Here is a 25,636-nt window from a genome sequence, read left to right as displayed (position 1 = left end):
CTGGCCCGATCGATCCCAGATCGCAGACACAAAAATTTTTCACTGGAAGTATCTTTTTTTCAACCTTGCAGACAAGCAGGACCATACGACTGGCACAGCGTGAGTCTTAAAACAATCCTGCACGTTTGGTGGAAGCCTCTCAGCGGCAATCTCGAATCACAACAGATCGTACTCTTTCCGTCACAGCACAACTCGTCCTTTAAGCAGCGTTGCTGGAAGCTAGCAGCCTCTTTTGCGGCTCTGCCAGTCCCAGGTGCATGAGCAATGACTTGTGCACTTCCGAAGCTTGCCTTTCACGATGCCTGGCGAGATGAACTTCTTCACAAAGTGCAGGCAGCTGAAGCAAGCAGGCTTGTTGGGTGTGCAGGCTGCAATGACTAAGAAGCGCAGGAGCGGTGGCCGCTCAAAACCCCCTGGAGCCCGTGGTCATGTCAAGCGAGTGCGCTGCGAGGCCTCAGGTGAACATCACAGTCTTTCTGCATCTTCTCTTCATGCGCTGCTCTTTGGCAATTTCAGCCGGAATTTCTGCAGGCGCGCTGTGCAGAATTGTCCACCTGTGTAGTGAGCCATATGATATTACTAGTTTGTACCCGGTTCCATATGGGTGTGATATTCAGTGGGAAAGGCAAGGTCTCTCACTGTTAGGAGCTTGTTCAGCGGGTGAGGTTGTGCAAGGGCTGCCCCTTCTGTCATCTAGATCTGCTGCTGTATCACACTTCCAGAGTGTCAGCGCACGCATGCACAGCTGTACCTGGCTGCCAATCTTCTGCCCCGCGCCTCTTTCTTAGGCAAGGGGCAGGGCAGACTGTGAACAGCGTTTTTCTCAGTCCACTTCAGGGGATGACAGATCCCGACCTGCTCGCGTGGAGGGTCTGCTTCTAATTATATCTGCTGGCATCACGGGTCTCCAACAGATTGCTCTGTCAGTACAGCGCGCCTTTGCAGCCTACAGTAGGCTTTGCAGGGGCTCTCGAAGTTCAGGACTGCGCACTTGCGCCACTTGAATAAACCCAACTTGGGTGTATCCTGGCATCATGGGAGCCTTTGGGCCATGGAGCAGGGCATGATCACCGAGCAAGTCAATGCTCCAGCGGATCTGTGTCTTGGCTTTGTCGGGATAACAAAGCTGAGAACAGCTCTCCTGGGGAATTGACCTGTGGCTGGCTGACATAAGTCTCTCTCCTACAGGACCTGCTCTCTGGCATTGCTAGGCCACAGAGCAGCCACTCCTTCTAAGATGCTCTTGTGCTGGGCTTGTCTGCAGGACATACCTTGCCTTGTGGCAGGGAAAGCGAGTCATGAACGATCTAATAATAAAATAATAAATTTTGGAGCGGCCGCCGGTTGCCAGCGAATAACTCTGTCACCCTGTAATATCCAACCCTGCAAGGGTCACTACAATTGTTGTTCCTTGATCATTGCCCCCAGAATATTCTCCAAAAGAGCGCCCATAGTGCAAAGCAGAAAATGAATTTGTGATCGCAGGCGTGCTGGTCCCCAAGGACAAGGCAGTGAAGCGGTTCATTGTGCGCAACATTGTGGACGCGTCAGCCATCCGAGACATTCAGGACGCCTCCACCATCGAGTGTGAGTTGCTCGTCACACAAAGGCTAGCATACCAGTCCGCTCCTGCCAGGGATGCAGTCTGAAGGCATCCTGACCTCTTACAGGAAAACATTACTTTCGCAGGAATTAGGCTCCCACAGTCTTGCTTTCTCTGCATCTGCTGCCCCTGGCTGCACACATGCAGTGATGAGTGTCAAGCACCAACAAAGCATGGAAGCGGCCGGCAGTTGCTCAAGCAAGGTTTTTAGCTAACGGCCTCGCTGTGAGCAATTGCAATACATCTGCTGTAGTGCCAACACCGGAGTGCATTTTGGCAAGGGCTTCAGCGGATGATTGCTGAACACATGAGCTGCTTCTGATGGCTGGCAGCATGTGGCAGCGGTGAAGTATTCCGCTTTGACTGCCTTGAGGTTCTTTGCAGGGTCCGTACACCTCACGGCACCTTCCTGTGACATCCAAACAATGAATGTGTAGACGTATTGAGTGGCTGTCCTTGGGCCCCTTGCTGTAGCACACCTTGCTGCTGAATTGCGCTAACATCAGCTAGAAAGCTGATAATTCCCCTGTGTTTTTGCTGCAGCGTACGCGCTGCCCAAGATTTACCGCAAGGTCTACTACAGCATCAGCGCGGCCATCCACTCCAAGATTGTGCGCGTGCGCAGCCGCACCGAACGACGCAACCGCGTCCCGCCGCCCCGTTTCCGGCCCCCCGCGGACCGCCAGCCCCGTTACGACGCCGGCAGTGGCGGCGCCCCCGGCGGGATTGCCCCGGGGTATGGCGGCGGTGGCGGCGGCAGCTACAAGCGCGGCGGTGGCCGCGGTGGTGATGGCGGCTACGGGGGCGGTGGTGTCGGCGGTGTCGGCGGTGGCGGCACCGGACTACGCCATGGTAAGGGTCTTTCTAGCATACCCAGTGCTGGTGAATGTTTTGAGCTGCTGTTGAGCCAGTGATTTCAGACTGTAATAAAGTGTGGGATACTGCCAATTTTTGTTTATGTTCTGTTGTCTGTAGTGCCGTCAGCAAGTTAATTGTGAGCGCCTTAAAGACTTCAATTGTTCTTTATATTTCAGTGCACAGCTGTCCATGCTGCGGGTGCAAGCAGGGCGCGCCCTTTGCTGGTCCTTGCTGCCTATATAGCAGCAATGAGCTCCATCTATTGCACAGATGGACGGTTCTAACTGTTATAACTATTACACGCTGCATCTGCAGACAAGCGGCAGGTGACGCCTGCCAAATGCCTACCCCTCGATTGGCCCAACGAGATCCAAGCAAGACTCAATCAACCGTGGGCAGCTGGACAAGCAGCCATAGTTACAGGGAGTCTTCCTTGGCAGATTGAGGATGTGCTGATGCGCCGGGTGCATGCAGGCGGTGACGATGCTTTCGGGGGCGTTCCTGCGCGTGCACCGGCCGCGCCGGCCAATGCCGGGGGCGGTTGGGCCGGCACACCCGGCAAGGCAGCGGCAGGCCCCTCCTGGGATTAAGTTGATTTCACCGGAACACAGATATTAGAAAATAACGAAAACAAATACAGGCGTAAAACGGGTTCTTGAGATATCCATGTCTGAACGCTGGCTTTAACGTCCAATAGATGTGATGTGATTGGCCATCACGGCGCGCCAGGAAGGCAGCGGCAGGCGCCACCTGGGATGCACTGTCATGCAGACTTTTTGCACCCTAAAAAAACACATTCATACACACGGCTGCAGTATGCCTAGTTTTATATGTACAAGTTTGACACATGTTTCATGTGTCTGCAATGGGATGAATGGATCCATGATGGCGCATCCTGCAGAGCCGCAGCCGGTGCCACCAGGGGTGACGAGGAACACAAAGGTGAAGGCAGCTGCAGTGAAGGAGGCTCTGTAGTGTGTTAAGCCGGGAAAGCCAGCGCAGGCAGCGTTTGGGAGGGATGAATGCTGCAACACCTAATCTTGCAAGCATACAATATATAGGGGGGCTGCAGTGCAAATGGTCTGTGCAGTGCTCTGTACACCAGATCTAGAAGAGAGTATTTGCAGTGCAATGTTTTGAGGTTAATTGGCCACCGCTGCGCATGTGAGAAGGCCCTGGCAGGCGGCACCTGGGAATGAAACAGTTCCGCACGCTAAGTGTGCTGCAAGTCCATATGCAGCTGCAGGAAAATAAGCACTGGACGGATGAGTGCTACAAGCGCATGCACTGGGAGAACGAGATTCGGAACGAGGAGCGCTGCAAGCTTACAGGCAGCTGCTGTGGAAGATGCACTTGAAGGATGACTGGAGCAATCCAAGCAGGCAACTTCAGTGATGAAGACAACTGTGTGTATTAATATCAGGGTATGGTATCTGAACCTGCTGCAGAACCGTAAAGTAGGCCGCTGCGCAGAGCTGGCTAACACAATTGGATTTTGCCGGGGATTTGCATCGATGGCCTCGGGTCAAGGGAAGTTAGGGGTTGGCAGCGTGTATGTGAGTGCTGCGGGCTCGGCAGGTGCACAGGAAGCTTCACGTGCAATGTATAGTGAGAAGCTGCTTATAATATAATTATCACACCCAGCAACACAAGCTGTTGAAACCCACGCATGGGCAGATGCATCTAGTATGGCCACGAGAGAGCAACAACCGCATGGCTGTGTGAGTATGGGGCAAAAATCCCCCCAAATGTTTCACCACAGGTTCCAGCCATGTCTGTCGAGTGCCCAGAAAACACTTTGTTCATGCACCCTGTCCCATCTTCGGCAGCCTTCCTCAGGGCTTTGACAAATGCCTCCATGCCTTCAGTGCTCGTGTGCGAGTAATAGAGACGAACCGACCGCAGTTGGCAAGCAAAATTATCGGGACACTCAATAGTGATGTCCATGTTGTTTGCTTGTGGCGAAAGCTTGTTAAGGGCCGTCTGCCAAGGAATACAAATTGACATGCTGCCCTCAGCCCTGATGTACAGCTGCTTTAGGGCATGCAGGTCTGGCACATGGGATTGTTTTCCGGAATGCGGCCCGACCAAAAGATGTTGCTCACAGAAATAACTATGGATCCTCAAACCTTGCAATTGCCGGCGCTGCCAGGCCAGCTGTTGCAACAACCCCTGGAATTGGCTGGACATCCCTTGGCTACCAAAAATACTCGTGGCGATTTCCAAGCGTTGCCAGCAATGCTGTGTCAGCCAAGACTTGCCTTCTAGAAACGACGCCTCACCAGCAATTTTCAAAACTATATTGGGGCCCATGGAACAAACATGCGGCACGACATTCTCCAGGTCGACCTCTTGGAGATGAATCAGGCCAGTCAAGTCCAAGCATTGCATCTGCTTTGTGCTGCCGCTTCCACTACGCAACTTCAGATTCTGAAGTTGTTGCATGCCTTGCAATGACTCAAGCACTGTGTCGTCAACTACAAGCAAGGACAAATTTAACTTGACCAATCGATCCAGAGGAGGCATGGGATGCATGGAGTGCGTGTAGACACTTAAATTCTCCACGGTGCTCCAAGCCCTCAAGCATTGGTGCAAGAGCCCCGCAAACTGCTCTTGGAATCTAGCCTTCTCTGGGCCAAACAGTGAGGTGAAAGCTGTGACGTCCGCCACTTTTACAGCAGATGCTCTTGCCATGCTCTCTCCAATGGTGTGAAATTCATCACAGGACCCGTGGAATTCCTGCAGTGCCATAATGTTCATGGAAAAAAGCTTGAGGGCAGCAAAACTGCAGAAAAACATAGACCTAGAAAGTTCTTAGGATAATACTGCCAATTGTCTCCTCTCACCTCTTCTTCAATGATCAAGTACACCTCTTCCGCGTAATTCCAGTGCTTTGCTGCCCATTTCAGAACGACGAGGCCTTCCTTGTCAAGATCTGTTGGGAGATATAATCTTCTAGGCTGCACTTGATGGAAAGCACGACAGGCACTGCCACATGAACTGACCCATTCCTTCACGCGCAGCCTGTCTGCAATCATTTGCCATATCTCAAGTGGAAGCGATGGGGTTGCTTCCGTCTTCATGGCTTCAGGCTTCATGCCTGCCACGAAAAATATGGAAGAATAAGTGTGTGTCACGATCACTTCACAAGATTCCTCTCGGCGTCCTCGCCTGACCAGTTATCAACTCTTCATACCGAGAAAAACTAGGAAGTCGAGAAAGTATTGAAATCAACAGGGCCAGAAGAAACTGAAGTCGAACGACAACAGATCCCCGTTCTCACCTGTGCGAGAAGATACTTTTGCTCAAAGTGTCTTGTGGACAATATTTTGTAGAAACACCTCGTGTTTCTCCTTAGATACGGACCTGAGGGATTCCACACCGAATATCCCACAAGCTACGGTGTTGTCCAAACCCGTCCGCTGTAGCCAAATATCTGATACTACAGCAGCCGTTGTCAACATCAGAAACGCAATGGATGCCATCATTTACCCTTTCATGTGAGTAAGCCTCACGTACATCGGTTCACCTAACGCTGATGGTGCTGGCAACATCACCAAGTATCTTTCAGAGCTGAATCCTAAAGCGCGGGTAGTGCATGGGCACAAAAAAAAGCTAGCAGTACAACTTGAAATAACACATGATGTACTGCCCCATACTTAGTATGGCCTGTTTTTCACCCATTGATGGTCCCCAGAACGGCAGTGTGCTAGAGGCGCTAGCACTATCATTAGATATTCCATTTGCTGCAGTGTATCCAGGTTTGAGCCTCTGATGGCTGCTCACAAGGGCATGGCATCTCAATCATTCAGACATGCTTAAACGTGTATCCAGGTTTCAGTCTTTGATGGCTTCTTACAACGGCATGGCATCTCAATCATTCAGACATTCTAACCTCATGAGTTAACAGTTACGCACAGAAGCAAAGACATTAGCGCATGCATTGCTTGGCCTGGGGATAAACACCCACCGCTTAGAGCCATGTACACCGCAAACTTCATCTAGAGTCCCACAGAAAACTCTACATGCCAATCCCGGGTCATCTCCAATCACCTTTATCAGGGAATCAATAAGAACAGACATGTCGGTTGTATGAGAGTAGTACAAATGTACGCTGGCCGCTTTTGACAATCACATCAATCATTCCCTCTTCTTTGTGCGAGGAGAGACACATTTCATTTGCGGTAGGCCGCACACTAACTTCAACCCAGTCAACCTAACGATATGAGGCTTAAATTTAGATATTGTGTGAAGAATGCAGCTGACAGATTTGCCCGATATCTACAACGGCTGCAGCACACGTCTGTCCATATCATCCACTCTTATGCAAAACTTGCACCCAGCCGACAGCTCCACTGAGTACTCAGGGTCTTTGATCCCTGTTGGCCTGCCACAGGACACCTTACAGACACCGGCAGGAAGAAGCTAGATCTCATAAGAGGCTTCTGGACCCTGCATCCGGAAGCTGCAGGTCCGGTCAGTTCTCCTTGTCTGAGTCCCTGTTGGCGTGCCATTGTGTGCCTGGCTGGCACTGGCAGCAGGTAGCTGGCCTGGCACTATTGCAGAGGACCCGCCTTGTATCCGCTGCATTCCCTCCTGGCTTAAAAAGCGTCTGCCTCACAATGAATCCAGCCTGAAGGCCCACTGGGCACTCGCTTTTTTAGCGCCTGTCAGTGTGCCACCGGGCAGAGTGACTGACAGTGCTAGCACTGCTGGCAGCAGGTAGCTTGACCTGGCGCTATTGCAGAGGACCCGCCTTGTGTCCGCTTCAGTCTGTCCTGGTTCAAAAAGCGCCTCTCTCACGCTGAATGCTGGCCCTCATTGTCTCAAGAGCCGCCCGGCCTCCCACTGGATGACTCACAGACACTGGCAGCAAGCACCTTGACCGGGCACCGCCTTAGAGGACCCGCGTGATATCTGCTGCAGCCTCTCCAGGTCAAAACTTGCTGCATTCTCCCCTCGTTCAAAGGAGTTTCCCTTAGATCATGATGGGGAGGGGGCTGCCGTGGTGATGCATCATCACCCATCTGCCGTCCTGCTTCTCAAAGATATTCGTTGCTGCTGTCCTGCACAGCACAGCCTTTTTCAGTCCTGCCCGCAAGGCAAGTACGAGACCCAGCTCCTGCAGACCCATCCCTTGCTGCAAATCAGTGCTTCACAAAGCTCTGAATTTTCTGTCTTCAAAACCGAGTCCCAGAATGCAGAACTCCTTTCGCTCTATACAGCACCCCGCTAGGCCAATATTCTCGATGGGACTTTACGCTGCAGAAAATCGAAATACACACGGCCACAACACAGTGTTGAACTTTGGAATTGCGCAAGTTTGCGCGTGCAATAATGCGCGAAGATAAGGGGGAATTCCGCCGCAGAGAGCGGCGCACCTGCCGCGGCTGTCGCCAGCATCCATGACTTCAATGCAGGTCACGTAAGCGGCAGCATCGCCAGCATAGACGCGCACATCCTCTAGGCTTATAGTCATCGGCGCCCCTCTCAGAATCACCCTCCAGCTCTCCATCACCTGCGAGGGTACACGGATTTGAAGGTAAAAATACTTCCAAAAATACTTTCTCTGCAACATTTAAATACTTCCAAAATGACTTTCAAAATTTGGTGGTCCGGAAAAGAGTGCAGACCATCTCTAGGCCTGCTTGCCTTCATGTGAATTGAAGGGGGTGATGCAGACAGGTGAGAAAATAGAATCTAGCAAAAAGAAGGAATGCTTTGTTTTGAGTGCAGCAGGTCCTTCTTAATTGCAGATCACATGGCAGGTTGCAACTTTGCCTCAACAAGTAATCTTTAGGTCAACACTACACTGACTTACAGGGCTGCCCACATGCTCGTTACAAAAGACTGGAAAGGTGTAGAAAATTTGAGTAAAACTGGGCGGCTGACATTTTGCCGCCCGGCGATGCATGCTGCAGCGGGGTGTATGCACTGCACGTGCTCTCCTTGGCCCCAGATGTCATTCATCGCCTGCCACAATAACACACAATCATCACCCGATGCTCCAGACATGTGCACAGCAGCTGCACATATCATTTCTCCCTTAGTGCATCAACACCATCGGTGTTGCTCCCCTCTGTGGGACGGAGACCTGCAGGTGCTTGCCACAGCTAATACATGGGACACATTCATCTGCATGCATGCCAAAGAGCTGCCTGTTGAAACAATTTTTTGAAAGATGTGTCAGCAGGGCAGGCGGCAGCCTCATGCACACAGCTCATGTACTGTGACAGAGGTTACATTGGCTTAAGTGCGAGGTCATGGACCCTGCCTTGAGGTCATTCCGCTGGAAGGCATCGTAGAACCGTCTGTTGGCTTCCTCCACCATTGATCTGCTATCTGACTGCCTCCGCCTGCATTCCATTAGACATCTCACCACTGTGTTCGAGGTCTTTCAAAGCGCCATGAAGCCTGCGTATTTTCAATCTTGCAGCACAACCCAGTGCCTCAAAAAAGCACACTACTCACACGCCAAACACAAAGACTGCAGTGGCTATGTTCTTCCTTGACATTTGAATAAGAGATCGGCCCTTTACTGTAGACGTAGGAGTGCCTGCTGTGCAGGCTGCAGTTGGACTGGTTGGTCCACAATTGTGCAAGTTGCCAGTGTTCCTAGACCTGCAGCACGTGCACTTGGATGAGGTGAGGATGATACTGATGCCAGGCAGGGGCGTACATGAGCTCGTCTCGCAGCTCTGCGGCAGCCTGGTAGTCTTCCTGGCGCACTGCATCCTCCAGCATGACTTGCAGGTCAGCTAGGGGCACCTCCTCTGTTCGTTCTGTCACAGACGCCCTGATGGACATACAGTGCCGTCTTTGCCTGCAGAGGCACCAGGAAGACATATATATCATATCATCTTTAGTAGACCATTGTCGTCTAAGACGTCTCTGTTTCTGGCATTCCTTTAGTAGATTTACAAGCAAAATCCACGGCGTTTTGCTGTACGTAAAGTCAAAGGGTCTTACGCGCATGGGACCAAAAGCAGCTGCAGAAAGGGCGATGTACCTTGGTTGCCCAAACCACTTTCTGCTGCCCGCCATTGAAGGGGCGGATAGCAAGCATCCAGAGTACATGTGCAACCGCCCAGTAAATTGGTGAGCAGTGATCATACTTGAGGAGCTTCTGCTAGTTTGATAAGCAGCCATGGCCTTTTTTTTGTCAAATCGCACTTTCTTGATCCTGTACTTTGCGGGCAGTGGTGTGAATATTTTCCAGAACTAAATGATCATAGATAATAGAAGAAATACTTTTTGGCAATGAAGGATGTGATTACGAGGAAGCAAACTCTATCTGGATGCGGCCAGCTGATGACTCAGCAGGTGGTCTGCGAGTAGTCAACTCTGAAGGTTTAAACTTTCTCAACTTGATAGCACCAATTTTGCAATGTTCTGACCTTCTTGTTGCCTAGTACAAGAAAGTGGAACAAGGTGGTAAAGACTGTGTTATTGCCAGAAAATTGTGTGAGGTCCCCCTTTTCCTGAAGGTCTCCATACCATCGCCACTCTGAGCAGTGCACAAGGAAGCCACAGTACATTATCAGATAAGACTAGCAAGTCATGGAAGATGACAGTGCGGCCGTGCTGAAAAAGATAATGGATGAGGGGATTTTTGACGATCTCAGAAAAACAGTGATCGCACACTTGAAAAAGAATGTGAGCCTCAACCAACGAATCACAACTAGGCAGCATGTCTGTGTGGTGTTGATCTTTATATATCATTCAATGCGAAATCACGGAATCAACCTCTGCTGACGATATTGGATCATGTGCTGTGCAACAAATCTGTACAACTCATCTTGTTGGCAACGCAGGAAGCCCTCCAGAGATTCACAGAAGACAGGGTGCTGAACAGTAAGACGCTCCAGGGGGAGAGTGCGAGGACAATGGACAAGAGTGCGCTGTTTGGCAAGCTGCGAAAGGAGCTGGAGTGAGGCCCTGCACCCTGTGTGGGACATCACTTGTCTGAGTCTGCACCACCAAAACTCAACCTTATCGATCAGCCACCACCAAGCCAGCTGAGCATCACATGCTTGCATCAGCCTCCAAGCACTGGAAACCTGTGCTGAGTGCAACCAAGTAATACAGCACTCAAGCCCGCCCAATTGGAGAGAGCTGAGGCATTTTTGTGCTGACCTGCAGGAACTCAGTCCTAGACCAGGCGCTACAGGCTACCTGGGAAATCCTGGCAGACAAGGAGATTGGGATGCCAGAGCTGATAGAGACAAAGGTAATTGTCTAATTGTCCAACCGGAAGCTTTGGCAAGAGATGGTCAACCTGCAGCGAGCAATGGGATGGTCCCTCAAACTGACAGCTGACAGGCTCACCCTGCAAAAGTCAAGTTATGCGGCTCTTGGCACGCTCTGCAAATGGCACAGCTTCCATGCAATGATTTGTCGTGGGGACAACATGCTCTGTGAATGTCACCTTGCCCATAGACAACTGTTTCTTGCTTGGATCTGGCGAGTCTGACTAGGTGTAGCATTGAGGCAGCCGCTGCCAGCAGCTTGTGTGCAGATGAACCGTGCCTACTGGCAGTCACCGCTTGTAACGATGACTCATGGTATCAATGAAGGCATGTGCTGTGCAGGTGCATGAAACCCTCTGCGAACTGCACGAGGAGAGAGCTGCTGCGCGGATGGTGCCAAAATATGAAGGTTGAGGGATGAGAGAAGTACTGCCGTGTACAGTAGTGTGTGTTTATAGGCAGCCCCATATACTCCTGCCAAAGTTTGAGCTGGCAGCTTAAGCTTTGCACTGCGCTTTATGCACTTTGAGACTGCGTAGATCTGGAGGTGATGTGCAGCCGCCTCCGTTGGGTATAAGTGAGCAAGTTTGAGCAAGTGAAGAGTGCATGCTATGAGCTGATCATGCTGAGCTCCAATGTGCATAAAATCCTTATAAGTGTCCTGATGGCAAGCTAGCAGGAAGCTTCTTTGTGCGCGGTTGCAACAACACCAAATAAAGCACTTGCCCATTGAAGCCCTGCAGGCCAGCTGGAAATTCTAGAAGCACTTTTGTAATCTACAAAGCAGTTGCAACCTTGATCGACACTCTAGGCCCATCTCATCGGACAAGCTCAAGCTTGCTAAACCGCCAGCTGCGACTTGTGCTCTTGCACTTCCAAAACCCCTTTCTACACACCCCATGCATGTTGTACACTTGTTGAACAAGATGGAATAATCATTAATGGTACAATCCATTACAGTAAGTCATGCAGCCACGAATCTCAATTCCTCAACGTCCCTAGATCTAGCATTTCATCAGAATGCTGAAGGGTTGATTCAGAAGTGGCATGACTCGCGAATTGCATCAGCAACCCTCTGGGCAGAGGGGACGTAAAGGGGCTCGAACACAAGCGGGAAGGGTGTGTCATATCCACACACCCGCACCGGTGGGGCCTCTAGCCGAAGAAAACAGCGCCGGGAAATTGCAGCCACTATTTCTGCGCCAAAGCCGGAGGTCACCGGCGCCTCATGGCTCACCAGGAGCCGCCCTGTTTTGCTAACAGACGCCTCTGCACAAGCCACAATAACTGATGAGACCATTTATTTAAATATTTTCTAGGGAATACAAGTCCTGAAACAGCAAGCTTGATCATCAGAGCTCGGCATATTGCCAACGTTCTCGGTGAAAGTGGCAAGGAATTACTTTGCATGATCGCACGAGAGTGAAATTTCTAGCAATGATTCTGCCGAAGTGATACTTAGGATGATGCAGACGGCAGCTCAGATTGCATCTGCTCTGACATGCATACAAAAGACCAGAGTGACTAGGGATGTGCCACGACAAAGATCAGCCCATGAGATGTAAAGTGTGATGTAGAAGATGTAAAATGACACGCTAGGCAAACTTTTCAACGCTGAGAAGCTGAGGCTCACCTATGGTATCTCTGTCCCAGGGCAGCAGGGTCCTCAAATCGATGATGTCGCACTCTATGCCATCCTCTTCCTGCACCATCGCAGCCTGCGCACACATGACATGCCACCAACACTAAAAATTTACACAGCAGGTAGAGCGCCTTGGTGCCTTCACTGGCCACACCTCATAACATCAAGCTTCAACAGCTCCAAGACAACAAGCACTGTCCGGAAGTGACTTGGGTGACTATCGTCTTGAAACTGGATACTGGTTGTATTCACAGGTGTGGCACAGATGAGGCATGAGGCAGGTGTCTACTGCTATCCTCATTTCCTCGGATTGTCAGTGAGCGGACACCCTCTAGAGCTGATCTTTACGATCTCTCAATGGTGGGGCACCCTTTTGCAGCGTGCAGAAGAGGGGATACGGTGAGTCAGCAGTGACTCACCGCCCTCTCCAGCACGGCAACCTGCTGGCCCCAGCCGACGAGGGTTATGTCACCCCCGGAGTGCGCAATTCTGGCCTGCCCCAGGGGGATTGTGTAACTGCCGGTCGGCACGTCTTCCACTACGGTCCTGTAGAGCATCTTGGCCTCTAAAAAAATCACCGGGTCTGGGTCCTGGATGGATGCCAGCAGCAGACCTGCGCAACAGAGAGTCCCATCCTCAGTCAAATTAGCAGAGCCCATCAACAGACTGAAGAGAAAGAAGAATGTGTTCTGTGACAACTGTTGCATGAGCAACGTTCCATGCCCCCAAGAACTTGGATATCAGCACATGTCTAGCAGTATAATCTGAACACCTCAGCCTCATCGTGTCATCTATCAACTCTGTCGAGGGACGTCGCTGGGAATGTAGAGCAGCACAGATCAAACGATTTTGAAAAAAACAACAAATCTGCATGTGCCGTTACTGGATCACTACAAATGGTAGCAGCCCAAGGGGTTTTGCTGAGTATTCAAAGTGTCTCTGTGCATCGTTGTCCACAGCAGCACAGGAGCCACTATGCTCAGCAAAACCCAAGGTGTTTGATTTTCTTGGCAGTGGTGCAGTAAAGAGTCAAGCAATACACATGTACCTTTGGCTTCTTTGGGGCCGCTGGGCACCACCACTTTGATTCCGGGCACATGTGTGAAGAAGGCCTCTGGAGACTGTGAGTGGTAGTGCCCTCCGTGGCCGACCGCACCTGACCACGCAGAAACAGCATCTCGTTCATTTCTGGCCAATCATCGTTTTACAACATTGAGTTGACCCATGCACCTCCCCTGACACCGTTATAATCACTACGCAGCAAAGCCAGCCATCTAGAGGTACAGTTGGCTGGCCTCCATATGCACAGTTGGGTTTCCTGTCCCAAAGTAGTGGGTGACAGAGGAAGCACAGACGCATGTTCTCCCAGAGGCACATAACCTGTCCTGTCCCTCACTCCTCAATGTCTGTAGGGCCTCTTTTCTCAAGCCTGTTTATTTCGCATTCATGCTTTGCATGCTGTAATGGGATGCCCAGGGGTAATCCTGTTCAAAGGTGCCAGAGGAGAACACGACTCCTAATAACTGCAGCATGGGACAAATGATAGGTCATAGTCCCCAGTGAGACCACACAGCAAATTAGCGATCATCACGAAATAGCAGTTAGTCAGCCGGACCCACCATAGGGGGCACGCACGGTGAGGCCGCCGCAGTGGAAGTCCCCCCCGGAACGATACCGGTACTTGGCCGCCTCGTTCACGATCTGGTCAAAGGCCGGGAAGATATAATCTGCAAATTGGATCTCCGCCACCGGCGTCGCTCCCATCGCCGCCGTCCCTATGCCAAACCCCACAATCCCCTGCGCAATTTCTAGGGTTGTCAATTTCTTTAATATAAAGTCAAGAGTGAAGGCAAGACATACAAGGCACTGCGAGCGCCAATGAAAGGATAAAGGGCTGCCTCGCAGATTAGTTGCAAGGCGTTCAATACACAAGACATCATTGTTATCACACGGTTTCCAGTTCCTAGGCGTCCACTAGGCGTCCAGTAACGCATGTATCAGATCCCCCCACTCTGTCCGGTCATGCAAGTTTCTCCACCAGTGCAATGCCAACTTCCGGTTGTATATTTTGCTCCCCATATCGCCAAGCAGGAATGCCAACCGGCCCCTCATCAGAACTCCATGCATGCGCAAAATGCCACATGCATGCATGCATGCATGCGCAAACTTGCGGATGCAGAGAGAGAGAATGGGGGACTGGTTGCACCATCTTTGTGTTGTGAGCAGTGTGGCTTGTCCTACTGGGGAACATTGGTGAACGCTACAGAGAAGGCAGCACTGACATAGACGATTGGATCATGGCACATTGCCATCATTGCTCCACCATAAAGCCAGCAACTTGCTCCTGAAGAAACTGTCTTTGCTAGTCTGTCTGCAAAGGTCTGCCTGAGTTGCTTGGTTGGGGCAATGGAGGGCATCTGGAGAAAGCAGGCTAGTATTATTCTGGCATGGCGCGGCTAAAAGCATGCTCAGGGCGTCACCTGTTCTGACAGGGGTGTGTTGAACACCCTGTCACGTCCAAAGCGGTCAAAGAGGCCCACTGTGCACCGAAAGACTCCTCCAAAGCCCACATCTTCCCCAAAGCAAAGCGCCCTGACCCACATAAGAATTCTACTGACGACCAGGCATTCCTGCAGCCAATGACAAAGCAACGTGGAGGGCAAGGAGTTCTGCGTCCTGGTCAGCAGCATCTGTTACCTTGGATTCTGTTCCAAAGCAATGTGCAGGGCGTCGTTGACCGCTGAGCAGAGGTTGGTAGGCTTCGATTCGGGAGCATTCGCATCGGTAATGCCTGTGCTGTCAGCTGGTTGTGAGGAGGAGGTACTTGCGCTGTATGATGACAAGGCTCGCACAGCTTCGCTGGACGCAGAGGACAGTGCTCGATGCGCCTCACGAAGTGCAGCAGAACGAATAAACAGGCCTGGGTAATGCATTGTTGACTATACCCAGGGCGACGAGCCTTGCCAGACAAGCTGCTGCGTCAGCAGATCAAGATGTGTGTACTTTGTGCGAGATACGACAGCCTTGAACACAGTCTCAATGTCCAAATATCATCGGTGACAAACAGAAGCTTACCAACTAGGACATTGCTCCAGGCTTCAGTATCTGCACTCAAAGGTCGGTTTGCATCAAAATATTTGGTTATTATAACCATCTGCAATGTCTACTGCGCTTGCAGTGTAGCAAAGCTACACTGTGAAAGACCTAACAAGAGTACCAAACGTTCAGAAATAAAGGGTGAGCCAGACTGTGGCTCAATTATAGTGCACGTGGGCTCAAAAGGAGATGGCCCTCAGGTCTCCACGTTCCCTCCCTACATGCTTGTTTCCCAGCAGCCTCAACAATTTTTCTTTAAGTGGATCCCACTTCACGACCTTCACATCGGTGCTATACTTGCATCGCTCATACATTGCGCACGCGCTGCCGCAGCAGACGTGGACATAATATACACCTACTTGCTATAAAGCTTTCTTGATCATACGAAGTGTTTGGCACGCTCTTTTGAAGAACCTCTTACAGCAAAACTAAATTTGGTTCAAAATCTGACGCTTGTTTCTCAGCCATAGCAAAAGTCACTGAGCGGTGTAGTCAACGCGCTTATCATGGACGATCAGCAATTCCAGCCAGAACCCAGTACCTCAGAACAGCGGTATGCTGAAGCTCCAGCAGGCAGGAGACCTCCTAGGCCAAATCAGCAAGCACGGGGAGGGTGAGTGTCACGGAGGTACCAAGTGTCTTTACTGATCAGATAAATTTTCTCGTTCAACGCATGCTAACAGTGCAATTGTTCTCGTGCTTAATTCCGATATTTACAATCCTACTTATCCCCAGTCTTCTGCTAAGGTTCTATTAGTGTCCCAAAAATCGGTTGCATTACATTCCTGTGTTTGCCTGTCTCAGAGGAGGCAGGGGGCGAGGAGGCCTGGGTAGGCAGGGCCCTGCAGGGACACCTCCTGGGCTGGGGAAGCCTCAGAGAAGGGCAAGCGCCTATGATACCAATGGGCCAGCCAGGCAGCAGTACGAGGATCCCATCCCTGATCTGCCCATCGGCACCAAACTCCAGGGCTTTGTGGACCACGTCAGGGAGCACTTTGGCTTCATCAGGTATTTACCAGAGGGCCACTTTCTTCAGCACACCTTGCTTGCACCGTCACTTTGATGTGAGCAACATTTCATCTTTGTCCACAGCTCTTCCACGGTCACTTTACTTTGAGAAGTAATTCCATCTTTGTGCATGGGCATGGGCTTCGGCATGCAGTGTAATGAAGTACCTTTTCTGCTTTGCTTGACAACACATTGATTGCAATGATGGTTTATGCAGGGTGCCTCAGGCATCAGACCTTGTCTTCTTCCACATCAGCGCGGTCCAGTCAGCAGAGGGCCCGGCAGCTGCATCCAGCGGGGAAGCTGCCGGGTCAGAGAAGGGAGCTCTTGCGAAGACAGCGGCAGCAGCAGATGCAGGGGCAGCGGCTGCCTTAGAGGAGCATCCCGGGAGTGAGCAGCAGCAGCCAGATCAGGCGCAGGCAGATAGTGGCCGAAAGAAGGATCTATCAGAGCTGCTGCAGCCGGGTGACCCTGTGGAATTTGTAGTGGCTGCATCGAGCCATGATGCCGTGCGCCACAAGGGGAACCGGCCTCCCAAGCTCATGGGCACTTCGGTGAGCCTCCTGGCTCCTTCTCAAGGCTGTCTGTATCTTTCTGTAAATTATAGCGCAATGACAGACAGAAGAGCGTACATTATAAAGTCTCTCCTTGTAGGATTGCAGGATGAGACTCTTCCATGCACCATGCAATTGCATCTGCTCGGGCATGCACACTAATGCAAGCTCATCGCACGGGGACGGAACGTGAGAAGACACATGTGTGTTGGAAGCTTGTTTGGTCAGTTTTCAGACTGCAAAGCCACATGTGGCATACAAACTTGAGCTGGCACACTTGTAAAGTTGGAACTTTGTTGGATGGGTCTCAAAAAAAATGGAAATTGCGTGGTGCAGGTGAAGAAGCTGCCTCCTGGAGCTATTGCTACCTCCAGCGTGGCTGAGAAGCTGACAAGGGGGCGCGTGGAGAGGCCCCTGGCAGGGTCTAGTGCCAGCTCATGGAACAGGGTGAGGCTTTCATCTCCTGCAATCGGAATTTTGAGGTAAATAGTCGCTAGTAATGATGACAGTGGCATCTCATGGAACAGGGTTGCGCTTATTTTGGTCCCTCTGCTTTCTTTATCTCATGAAAGATCTGTGGGAAGTATTTGCTGTGCCCCTACGTACGAGTAGAACAGATGGCACTGATGCACGCATGCAGCTGCAATTGTGACACCAAGTTTGCCGCATGTGTCTTCACCATCCACATCACAGTCCGCAGCAGTGCTTGAACCAGGCTAATCAGTAATGCAGTGACATGACGGGACCCAGAAGGAGAGGTAGTGAAGTGTTGAGACCATGCTTGCAGGAGGCAAACGGAGGTGGCGGTGGTCTGATCGGCTATTTGGATCCTGAGGCGGATGGCGCAGACGGCGAGAATGGCAGGCGGCTGTTCTTGACTTTTGAGGGGACTGATGTGAAGGGCAGGACTGGGCGCCTGAACAAGGGCGATCCTGTGCAGTTCCTCATCACCACAGACATGCGCACCGGGAAAAAGCGAGCGACGCAGGTGTGTTGTTGTTTGCCCCCCACAATACACCGCACAATTTCGTGTGTGCCTCTTTTCCGTAAAATGGCTGTGCATGACAGCGTACGGTGCTGCTCCGAGAATTGCCAGGAACCATATTACATGAAGTTCCACCCTCAGCAGAGGCAGACTGCGGATGTGTTCAACGTTGGCAGATGTGCCCTGGCGTCAGTCATGCCACAAGCTACTGGGGTACTAGTGATGGAGAGGTTGTGCACTTCGTGATTTCATTTTTTGGGGGGCTGTGCAGGTGCAACGAGGGACGCAGCAGAGCCAGCCACCCCCGGATGCACCCCGGGAGCAGGGCTTCGTTGATAAATTCATGAACACCTATGGCTTTGTCAGGTGAAGCTCATGCCTCTCAATTTCAAGTGCACCATGTGCCCACTTCAAACAGTGAGTCCTTTTGCAACCAGGGGGTACAATTCATGGTTCTCAGCTTTTGCATTCTTGCTTTGCACCCTTCGCGCACTCTTATACCTGCTGCAACAGTCCCTCATGTGAAGTCTTGTAAGAGTACCGTACCTGTGTGCAATGAAAGCAAATTATCGTGGTTCTGAGGTGTGGGTGTGTGCACACTGCAGGAGCATAGAGCGCGAGGGCCAGCCGCCGCTGTTCTTCCACATCAGCGAGGTGGCTGACAGCTCAGCGTCCGAGGTGGCGCCCGGCGCCGAGGTCGCCTTCTCGGCAGCTGCTGACCCAACCGGCAAGCTCATAGCCGTCGCGCTCGAGCTGCTGCCAGCTGGTACTCTTGCAGAGGAACGCATCTGGCCGGGTACGCGCTGTTCTTCTTAGGAACCCTGGTGTCATGCCTGACCCTAATTGAGAAATCCTAAACCCCTGGTACCATTGCAGAGGAACGCACTTGGCCGGGTGCACGCTGTCCCACTTACTAAGAAAAGTACTCCTGGCACCATTACAGGAAAATGCCCCTGGCCAGGGGATGACTGCCCATTTAACGTAACATTTTCTTGTACCATTTCTTGTAAGTTCTGGACACGTTTTTGTATGGCACATCTGGCTTAGTGCGCGCTCTTCATATCACCAGCACTGATTTGTGGTGTTGCAATGTCGCTGAGGGATACCTGTGGCTGGGCTCTCTGTTGATTTCTTCTTGCATCCTTGACTTGAATGCCAGTTCACAGCAAGGGTGCGGATGGGACCAACGGTGGGCCCAGTCACAAGGTGCCACCATACATAGTGGTGCTGACATTACCAGTTCTGGGCAATTTGTTGACACTGTTACAATCGTCATGGATTGTCTGCGCGCGTCTGCACGTTGTGCACTCTGCAAACGGACACCGCAACAAAAGGCAAAGAACAGTAGGCGAGCAGAAGAAGCATGCTATAAGCCAGTACATTGCAATTGAATATGTTCTTTTAAAACCCTCAGTTGAGGCATGCATGGTTGTTTGCAGAGCGCGTGCGGGGGCGCGTAGTGAAGGCGCCAGCCAAGGCAAAGGGGGAGGAGCAAGCAACACTGGGGAGGGTCCACTTCCAGGATGCTGGAGGGACCCTGCGCTCCTGCGGCTTCGCCTATGACCAGGCAAGGCCTTTTTGTAGTTCTGGCCTTTCTTTGTCCCCTTTATTCTGTAATTATGTAATTTTGTTTATGTGATTCTGGCCTTTTCTGCCTTTTTTTGTAATTATGTTGCTGCCCATTGGGTGCTGAGTCTGCCGTTCTCTCACTGCCTCTGGGTGATAAGGCTCAATCTGGCAGTGAATATAGTGCGAGGCATCTTTGTCATGATGCATACGACGGTACAGTTATGCAAGGTCTGGTAGTGAGATCTCTTCTTCCATCCAACCCCACTTCCTGTGCTCTCACTTGCGCCATGACTACGACCCCTTCCATCACATTTCAGCTAGTTTGCTTGAATTCTTAGTTGCCTGTGGCTCTCTCTGCCTTTGAGGACCTGGAGCATGCACATTTCTCCTGGTCTGTGTCTGTTAAAATTTCCTGATCTGGCAGGAACATGTGCCCCATGGGAAAACCCATGAGGAGCACCTAGATTCCCTAGGCCGTGGACCAAAAACAGCATTCATGGGGGGGTATTGCATTGCACACTTTATAATTTGTGCTTCCTACTTCCACCCGCACATTTGCCGCACCAAAGATTTCTCAGCAGCTCCTTGCTGACTCCATTCCTGCGGGCTAAAGAAAGCACCCAGGGCTGCCATTTTTTTTGCCAATTCGATGTACGCAATGTTCAAATCTATCTGCAGATGAACGTGGAAGAGGATGCAGCGGCGGCGCTAGGTCCAGAAGATGAGGTGGAGTTCACAGTCGTGGCAAACCGCCGGACAGGCAGCTTCCGCGCGGAGACCGTCGAGCTGCTATGCAAAGCCGAGAATCGCCGCGAACTTGGGCAGGTGGGTTAGCCTGATTCAAGCATATCAGGTCTAAATGCCTGCAAAGAAAATATCTGATCGATTTTTTTCTTGGAAGGGTGTTTTCTCGGTGACTGTTCATATCCATGTCTTGTGCCGGGTTTGAGTGACGTTGTTTGAAGGTCTATATAGATCAAAAGGGGCTACCGGGGAAACCATCTATCAGCTCAGCAGAGGGCCCCTGTGAAGACTTTGAACCGCTCTATATGCACAAACGAAAGGTGCATGCATGCGGGAGTGGTAGAAAGACCTTACGGGGGTCATCTGAAGTACGTCTTCAAAAGGCAAACAGGACAGATAAATTATGCTGGCATGGTGGTTATTGTTCATCAGAGTCTTGTGCTGCTTAGTGCAAGGGCTAGTATCCACTTGCCTGTGAAGACCGCCTTCTTAATCTTTCCACCACATCAAGGTGAACTGAGGGTGTTTTCGCCGGCATGCTGGCGCGCAGATAAAGCAGCTGAAGGAGTCCAAAGAGCCGGGCGGCGGCTTCGGCTTCATCCGCGCGTGCGAGCGCGCTTCCGACGTGTTCTTCCACTTCTCACAGCTGTCGGGTGTGTCATCGTCTGAGCTGGCGCCGGGTGAAGATGTGGAGTTCTCGGTTTCGCGCGAGCCGCTGCCGGACGCGCCAAAACGCATCGTGGCACAGAGGTGCGGTTGTGTATTATGCTGCTTGCATGCAAGATCCCCGCTCATTCTGTAATCTTCTCAGTCACAGCTGAGAGATGTATTTATAGCATCCGTGGTCCTGGAGCACTTCAATGAAACATTACCTGGGTTCCCAAGGGTTGGCGGCAGGAATCTAGCTGAGGAGAAGTAAACAGTAGGGAGAAGTAAACAGTAAGCCCCGCATCTGTATCAGGGGAGAGACCCTGGTGTCAGAAAAGCTTGGCTTGAGTCTCTCCAATACACTGACTTATGCGCTTAGCTCGGTCGTTGCTATCCTGACAGGTAAGAAAGGGGCATATTATTCTAGACCCTGGTCAACCTCGATGCCATTTGCTGTTGCACTCAAAGCCGAGATGGACACGTTACATTCTGAAGGGGTGTGTGATAATCTCGGCAGGGTGACACGCGCGCCAAAGGGGTCGGCGGTGTTTGAGGTGGTGAGCGAGCAGGCGTACAGCGGCGTTGTCATAGACCGCATGGTTGCCAAGGGCACCAACATCGCCAGCGGCCTGGTCCAGTACGAGGTCGACGGCGTTCCTGCCAAGCTCACCTACGGGCCCAAAGATCTGCAGGCGCGCTCAACAGCATTGCTCCTTTCAATCCTGACCTCTGACACCATTGTGTTTATGCCGGCCGCAGTTCTGTATCTTCCAATGGCTCCGGCCAAACACCAATGCAAAAATATGTGCGCTATCATTGCAGTACGTTCTACTTTCAGGAGTTGATAGTCTGTTTGCCTCGTGTTCAATCGCACTTCTCCCATGTGGGGGCTGTGCAATCCAGCTCACGTATTCTTGTATCCTTCCCTCAAACTGTTGCTGACGGGTCAATGGAGGATTGCACCTTTCAAAATCCCTGAAGGGCGGGCATTGAAGGGCGGGCAATGCACCGAGTTGTTCTCAGGAGAAGCTTGATCTGACGTTGTATTTATGCAGGATGCATAATTGCACCATACGGATTCGGCCATTCGGCATACGGTGTATATTCGGTCGTATATTCGGTGTTTTGGGCCAAAATAGGCCGTTTTTTACCGAATTCCGTATATATTTAGACCGTATGACCATATAGGGCCGTATATTCGGTCCCAAAAAATGTTCCGACCGAATAGTGCAACTATGGCAGGATGCCAAGGTGAACCCAAAGCCTCAGGACCATGTGACCTTCCGCATAGCAGTCAACCCGAAGGCCGCCAAGGCCGCCGAGAAGGTCGGGGGCGCAGCTGCGCAGCATGCAGGTGCCATTCACATGCTCCAACATTGACAAAGATGGTTCTCATCTCATGCATATCAATCTAGGGCTGTCTGACAGTCGTGAGCTGATGTCCGGACAATGGCCATGCATCACCCTCCTGATCTGAGACTGGGGGGATTTCTATATTTAAGTATATCTCCTGATGTTTTCCTTCAAGTAAGGCAACTCAGCGCCCCACGATTGTCTTCAGCATCCCTGCTCTGCGTGTCAAATGCGAGAGTGCCACAATTGCAGGCCAGCTGAGGTCCAGGGGTCCAGAGGAATTCAAAGTATGCATTCTGTGTGTCCTGCAGCACTGGTGAAGTATAAACCCTCCAGTGTTAAACGCTGCAATCCCCTTGTATTCAGGGAGGCGCGCGACGCAAGTGGCGCTGACGCCCAAAACAGGCCGCATCTTCTCTTTCAAGGGCACCTTTGGATTCCTGGAGTACGAGCTCGAAAGCCCCAAACCTCCGCGCCTCTACTTCCACGCCAGCGATGTCGAGGGGAATGTACAGCTGCGCCCGGGGGACGAGGTCAATCACACTGCACAATTCAGACTGAATATGTTCTACTAACCTCTGTAAAATTTGCAGATTCACGTGTAATCAGGTCCCAAGGCCTTTTTCAAGCGTCCCTGCTTGGAATAGTGCTCTGGCTTGAAGTCATCTGGGCCTTTGGCATTTAAAGGACTGCACCGTTTGTCTGTCTTGAAGTTAGTGGGATGATGTGGGGTTGCAAGAAAGCAACACTCCCACAGTAGGCTGCCGAGGACCTTCTTAGGGTGGAGCATGTTCAGCCCTGCATCTGCTCCTGGAAGTCACCACTTGTCTAGCATTTCAAGCGTGGCCGTGCGGGGTCCAGAAGCAGCTTCTCAAGTTTGTAATGGTGTAGAGAAGATAGACGCAGACATCAAGGCAGGGCCAGCGCCTGAGATTAGAGCAAGGGCTGCCTCGCAAGTGTACATCCTGCAGCACCAATGCAATAAACCACCAGCCAAGGAACACTGACTTTCTGACTTTTTTCTGTGTCGCAGGTGACATTCACGGTGGCCAACCGCCCCCCCCGGGCTGAGGGGCCCGACAAGGAGCGGGGGGCCTCCCCCCAGGGAGCCTTTGTCGCCCGCCGCGTCATCCGCATCAAGGTGGGAATTTAAAGCTCTGCTAGTAGTCTGAAACTTTGAATTTCTGGCTCTCACATTTTAAACTTCTGCTTTAGTTGCTGATATCCAGTAGGCTTGCCTGAAGACACAGCCGCTGCGTGCTCGCCTTCTCTTGAGCTTCAGTGGTGCTTTGGTGTCGATCTGTTGCAGGCCCACTCCAAAACACAAACTCAATGGCACTGGACAGTGAGTGAATAGCAGGCGTGCCTTATCATGGCGTGCATGATCTCACGAATAGATGTGCATGTAGCTAGTATTCTGTGGTGATTTGTTTATTTGCATGCATGCGCAGGAGGCACCTACAAAGCCGGAGGAGGAACTCGTGGCCGAGAGGAACCCGCAGGCGCCCAAGTTTATCAAGGCCAGCGCGGTGAGCCTTCTCTTTGAGCTTTTATACTTCTCCTGATCTTTGTCTGCCCTGCCTTCCTCTGGCCCCCAGAAAAGATCGCCTAAGCACAGGTGTCCTGTACCCATTCTTGCGGCCTCACCCCTCATGTAGGTTTCCAGGATGATCTTGATACATTTCGTCACAGAGCCTTTCTCTTGCACACAATCTGCTTACCGGAGCTATATATTGACTGATGCTGTACACCTGCTAGTGGAAGGACCCAGCATCAACAGGATGACCAGATATCTCCGCTGACTGTACCTCTTTGTCTACCACAGGACAAGGTTGCGAGCGCTGCCAAGGGGAATCAAGCGGTGCGCATAGCGCGCGGCCCTGACGGCACCAAGGGATTTGCGCCCGGCCGCGGCCGACCCCTGCCGCCCGCCGCGCCGTCTGCCGGCCCCGGCGCAGCTGCCCCCGGCTCGGTAAAAATATCTGTAATATCTCAAGTTTTGTTTATGTATTCTTTTCAACACAATATCTCGCGTTGATGTACCAGTGCCTTGCATGTCTGCCATCTCCAGATCTGCTCAGACCTCCAGAAATTCAAGATTTACCCTGCATTCCAGGGGTTCAGATCCTATTCTTGCCGTAGACTAGTCGTGACTTGACTTCATATCAGTTTCATCAGTCGTACTGGCGGTTCAGAACCATTGCCAAGGCAGAATGGGCTTGCACTACAGGTGCAGCGACAACATTTCTTGGGTGAGAAATGATGTGGATGCATGTGTGCCCACAGGAAGGCTGTGAGACAAACGCTGCTGCGATGCACCTGATCCTCATGGTTTGGATTGCATGAAACATGAGTAATGACATTGCATGTGCGCGCAGGTGCTGCGATCAAGCCTGAGCAGCAATTCCCTCAATCCGACAGCCGCCGAGTTTGTACCGCGCACTTCACAGGAGTCTCTACCGCTCCTGGCCGCTGCAAAGCCGGAAGCTGCGCCGGAAGCTGCGCCGGAAGCTGCACCCGCGACTGCCGCAAAGCCGGAAGCTGCGCCGGAAGCAACCCCTGCAGCTGCTGCCGAGGCAGAAGCAGCTGAGGAGTCTTCAGTGGACCCTGCCACAGCAGATGCACTAGCACCGGAGCAGGAATCAAGTGGAGATGAGCTCGGGGATTCTGGAGAGGCAGAGAGAGCTAGGCTGTTGCTGCAGCTTCAGCGTGAGCTGGGCATGCTTTGATACAAAGCTAACGCAAAGAAGGATGTGCTTCTGTGATCTGTTGAGAGGTGCTGCATGAGTGAAACTGCCAAAACGAAGCCAGATCCTCTAGATTGGGATTTCACCCTGGAAGGCTGCAGCCTAGAGATATCGAATCCATTGCTTTTGTGGAGTGCATGCGGAATGTATTTAGATGGTGTGACTATTGCATTAATTTAGATCAGTGGGAAGTCTGCTGAATAGGCCTGTCTGCTTGACTCAAATTTCTTTCGCTTACAGAGTAATTCAGCGCATCAAGTTTTGCCAATGCAACCGACATGAACATGAAATATTGTGGAAAGTAGTGTACAAACTAGCAGAATCAAAAGATCCGGCATTCAAGACAGACTGCCTTTTAAAAGCCTTCAAATGTTGCATTGTAAAATTGCAAGCACCATGTGCTCTTCCAGCAAGTGCAATTGGAAGTCAACATGAAAGCGCGAGGCCATATTCAGGATACAAGCAGACGAAACAACTCACACAACACAGACACAAGCCTCCTATATGCATATACACTGCTGCAAAGTCAAGCAGTACAACAGCTGGCTTTGGCTTTTGGCCACAGCTGCGGCAGGCTGCT

At 51.5% G+C, this 25,636-nt stretch overlaps 5 protein-coding genes across 5 annotated transcripts; 3 read left to right on the top strand and 2 right to left on the bottom strand.

Moving 5' to 3' along the window:
* Nucleotides 1–373: 373 nt before the first annotated feature.
* COCSUDRAFT_9490 (ribosomal protein S26 component of cytosolic 80S ribosome and 40S small subunit) lies at nt 374–2,268 on the top strand (the record flags this gene model as incomplete). The annotated part of the gene is made up of 3 exons (XM_005643148.1): nt 374–458; nt 1,486–1,587; nt 2,147–2,268. Coding segments are annotated over 3 exons (309 nt in total), but the record flags the coding sequence as incomplete, so codon positions are not given.
* A 4,670-nt stretch (nt 2,269–6,938) lies between these two features.
* Nucleotides 6,939–9,268, bottom strand: COCSUDRAFT_59969 (hypothetical protein; the record flags this gene model as incomplete). The annotated part of the gene is made up of 4 exons (XM_005643147.1): nt 6,939–6,960; nt 7,843–7,979; nt 8,354–8,434; nt 9,083–9,268. 4 exons carry the CDS (start codon nt 9,266–9,268, stop codon nt 6,939–6,941), a joined length of 426 nt encoding a protein of 141 aa, XP_005643204.1.
* A 585-nt stretch (nt 9,269–9,853) lies between these two features.
* On the top strand, nt 9,854–11,495 carry COCSUDRAFT_68143 (hypothetical protein). The gene is made up of 4 exons (XM_005643146.1): nt 9,854–10,117; nt 10,276–10,391; nt 10,604–10,691; nt 11,053–11,495. The coding sequence occupies exons 1-4, from the start codon at nt 10,022–10,024 to the stop codon at nt 11,122–11,124; spliced, it is 372 nt and encodes a 123-aa protein (XP_005643203.1). The 5' UTR covers nt 9,854–10,021; the 3' UTR covers nt 11,125–11,495.
* A 251-nt stretch (nt 11,496–11,746) lies between these two features.
* Nucleotides 11,747–15,762, bottom strand: COCSUDRAFT_38513 (Thiamin diphosphate-binding protein; the record flags this gene model as incomplete). The annotated part of the gene is made up of 8 exons (XM_005643145.1): nt 11,747–11,979; nt 12,344–12,428; nt 12,772–12,965; nt 13,401–13,508; nt 13,972–14,149; nt 14,833–14,944; nt 15,050–15,111; nt 15,670–15,762. The coding sequence occupies 8 exons, from the start codon at nt 15,760–15,762 to the stop codon at nt 11,747–11,749; spliced, it is 1,065 nt and encodes a 354-aa protein (XP_005643202.1).
* COCSUDRAFT_49156 (hypothetical protein) lies at nt 15,721–25,038 on the top strand (the record flags this gene model as incomplete). The annotated part of the gene is made up of 17 exons (XM_005643144.1): nt 15,721–16,061; nt 16,253–16,456; nt 16,674–17,010; nt 17,347–17,457; nt 17,798–17,998; nt 18,267–18,361; nt 18,601–18,791; nt 19,435–19,505; nt 20,243–20,389; nt 20,859–21,058; nt 21,474–21,696; nt 22,199–22,310; nt 22,676–22,842; nt 23,343–23,450; nt 23,761–23,838; nt 24,135–24,281; nt 24,688–25,038. The coding sequence occupies exons 1-17, from the start codon at nt 15,955–15,957 to the stop codon at nt 25,036–25,038; spliced, it is 2,850 nt and encodes a 949-aa protein (XP_005643201.1). The 5' UTR covers nt 15,721–15,954.
* Between the last annotated feature and the right edge of the window lie 598 nt (nt 25,039–25,636).

This window comes from Coccomyxa subellipsoidea (assembly GCF_000258705.1).
Source record: "Coccomyxa subellipsoidea C-169, whole genome shotgun sequence".
Taxonomy (NCBI): domain Eukaryota; kingdom Viridiplantae; phylum Chlorophyta; class Trebouxiophyceae; family Coccomyxaceae; genus Coccomyxa; species Coccomyxa subellipsoidea.
The sequence above is the reverse complement of the archived record's forward strand: the minus strand, read 5'-3'. Positions and strand labels throughout refer to the sequence as shown.

Coding starts and splice junctions, on each gene's coding strand:
- COCSUDRAFT_68143 (XM_005643146.1), top strand. CDS start 10,022: ATGGAAGATGACAGTGCGGCCGTGCTGAAAAAGATAATGGATGAGGGG. Junction 10,392..10,603: donor AAGCTGCGAAAGGAGCTGGA/GTGAGGCCCTGC, acceptor GCTGACCTGCAG/GAACTCAGTCCTAGACCAGG. Junction 10,692..11,052: donor CAGAGCTGATAGAGACAAAG/GTAATTGTCTAA, acceptor TGTGCTGTGCAG/GTGCATGAAACCCTCTGCGA.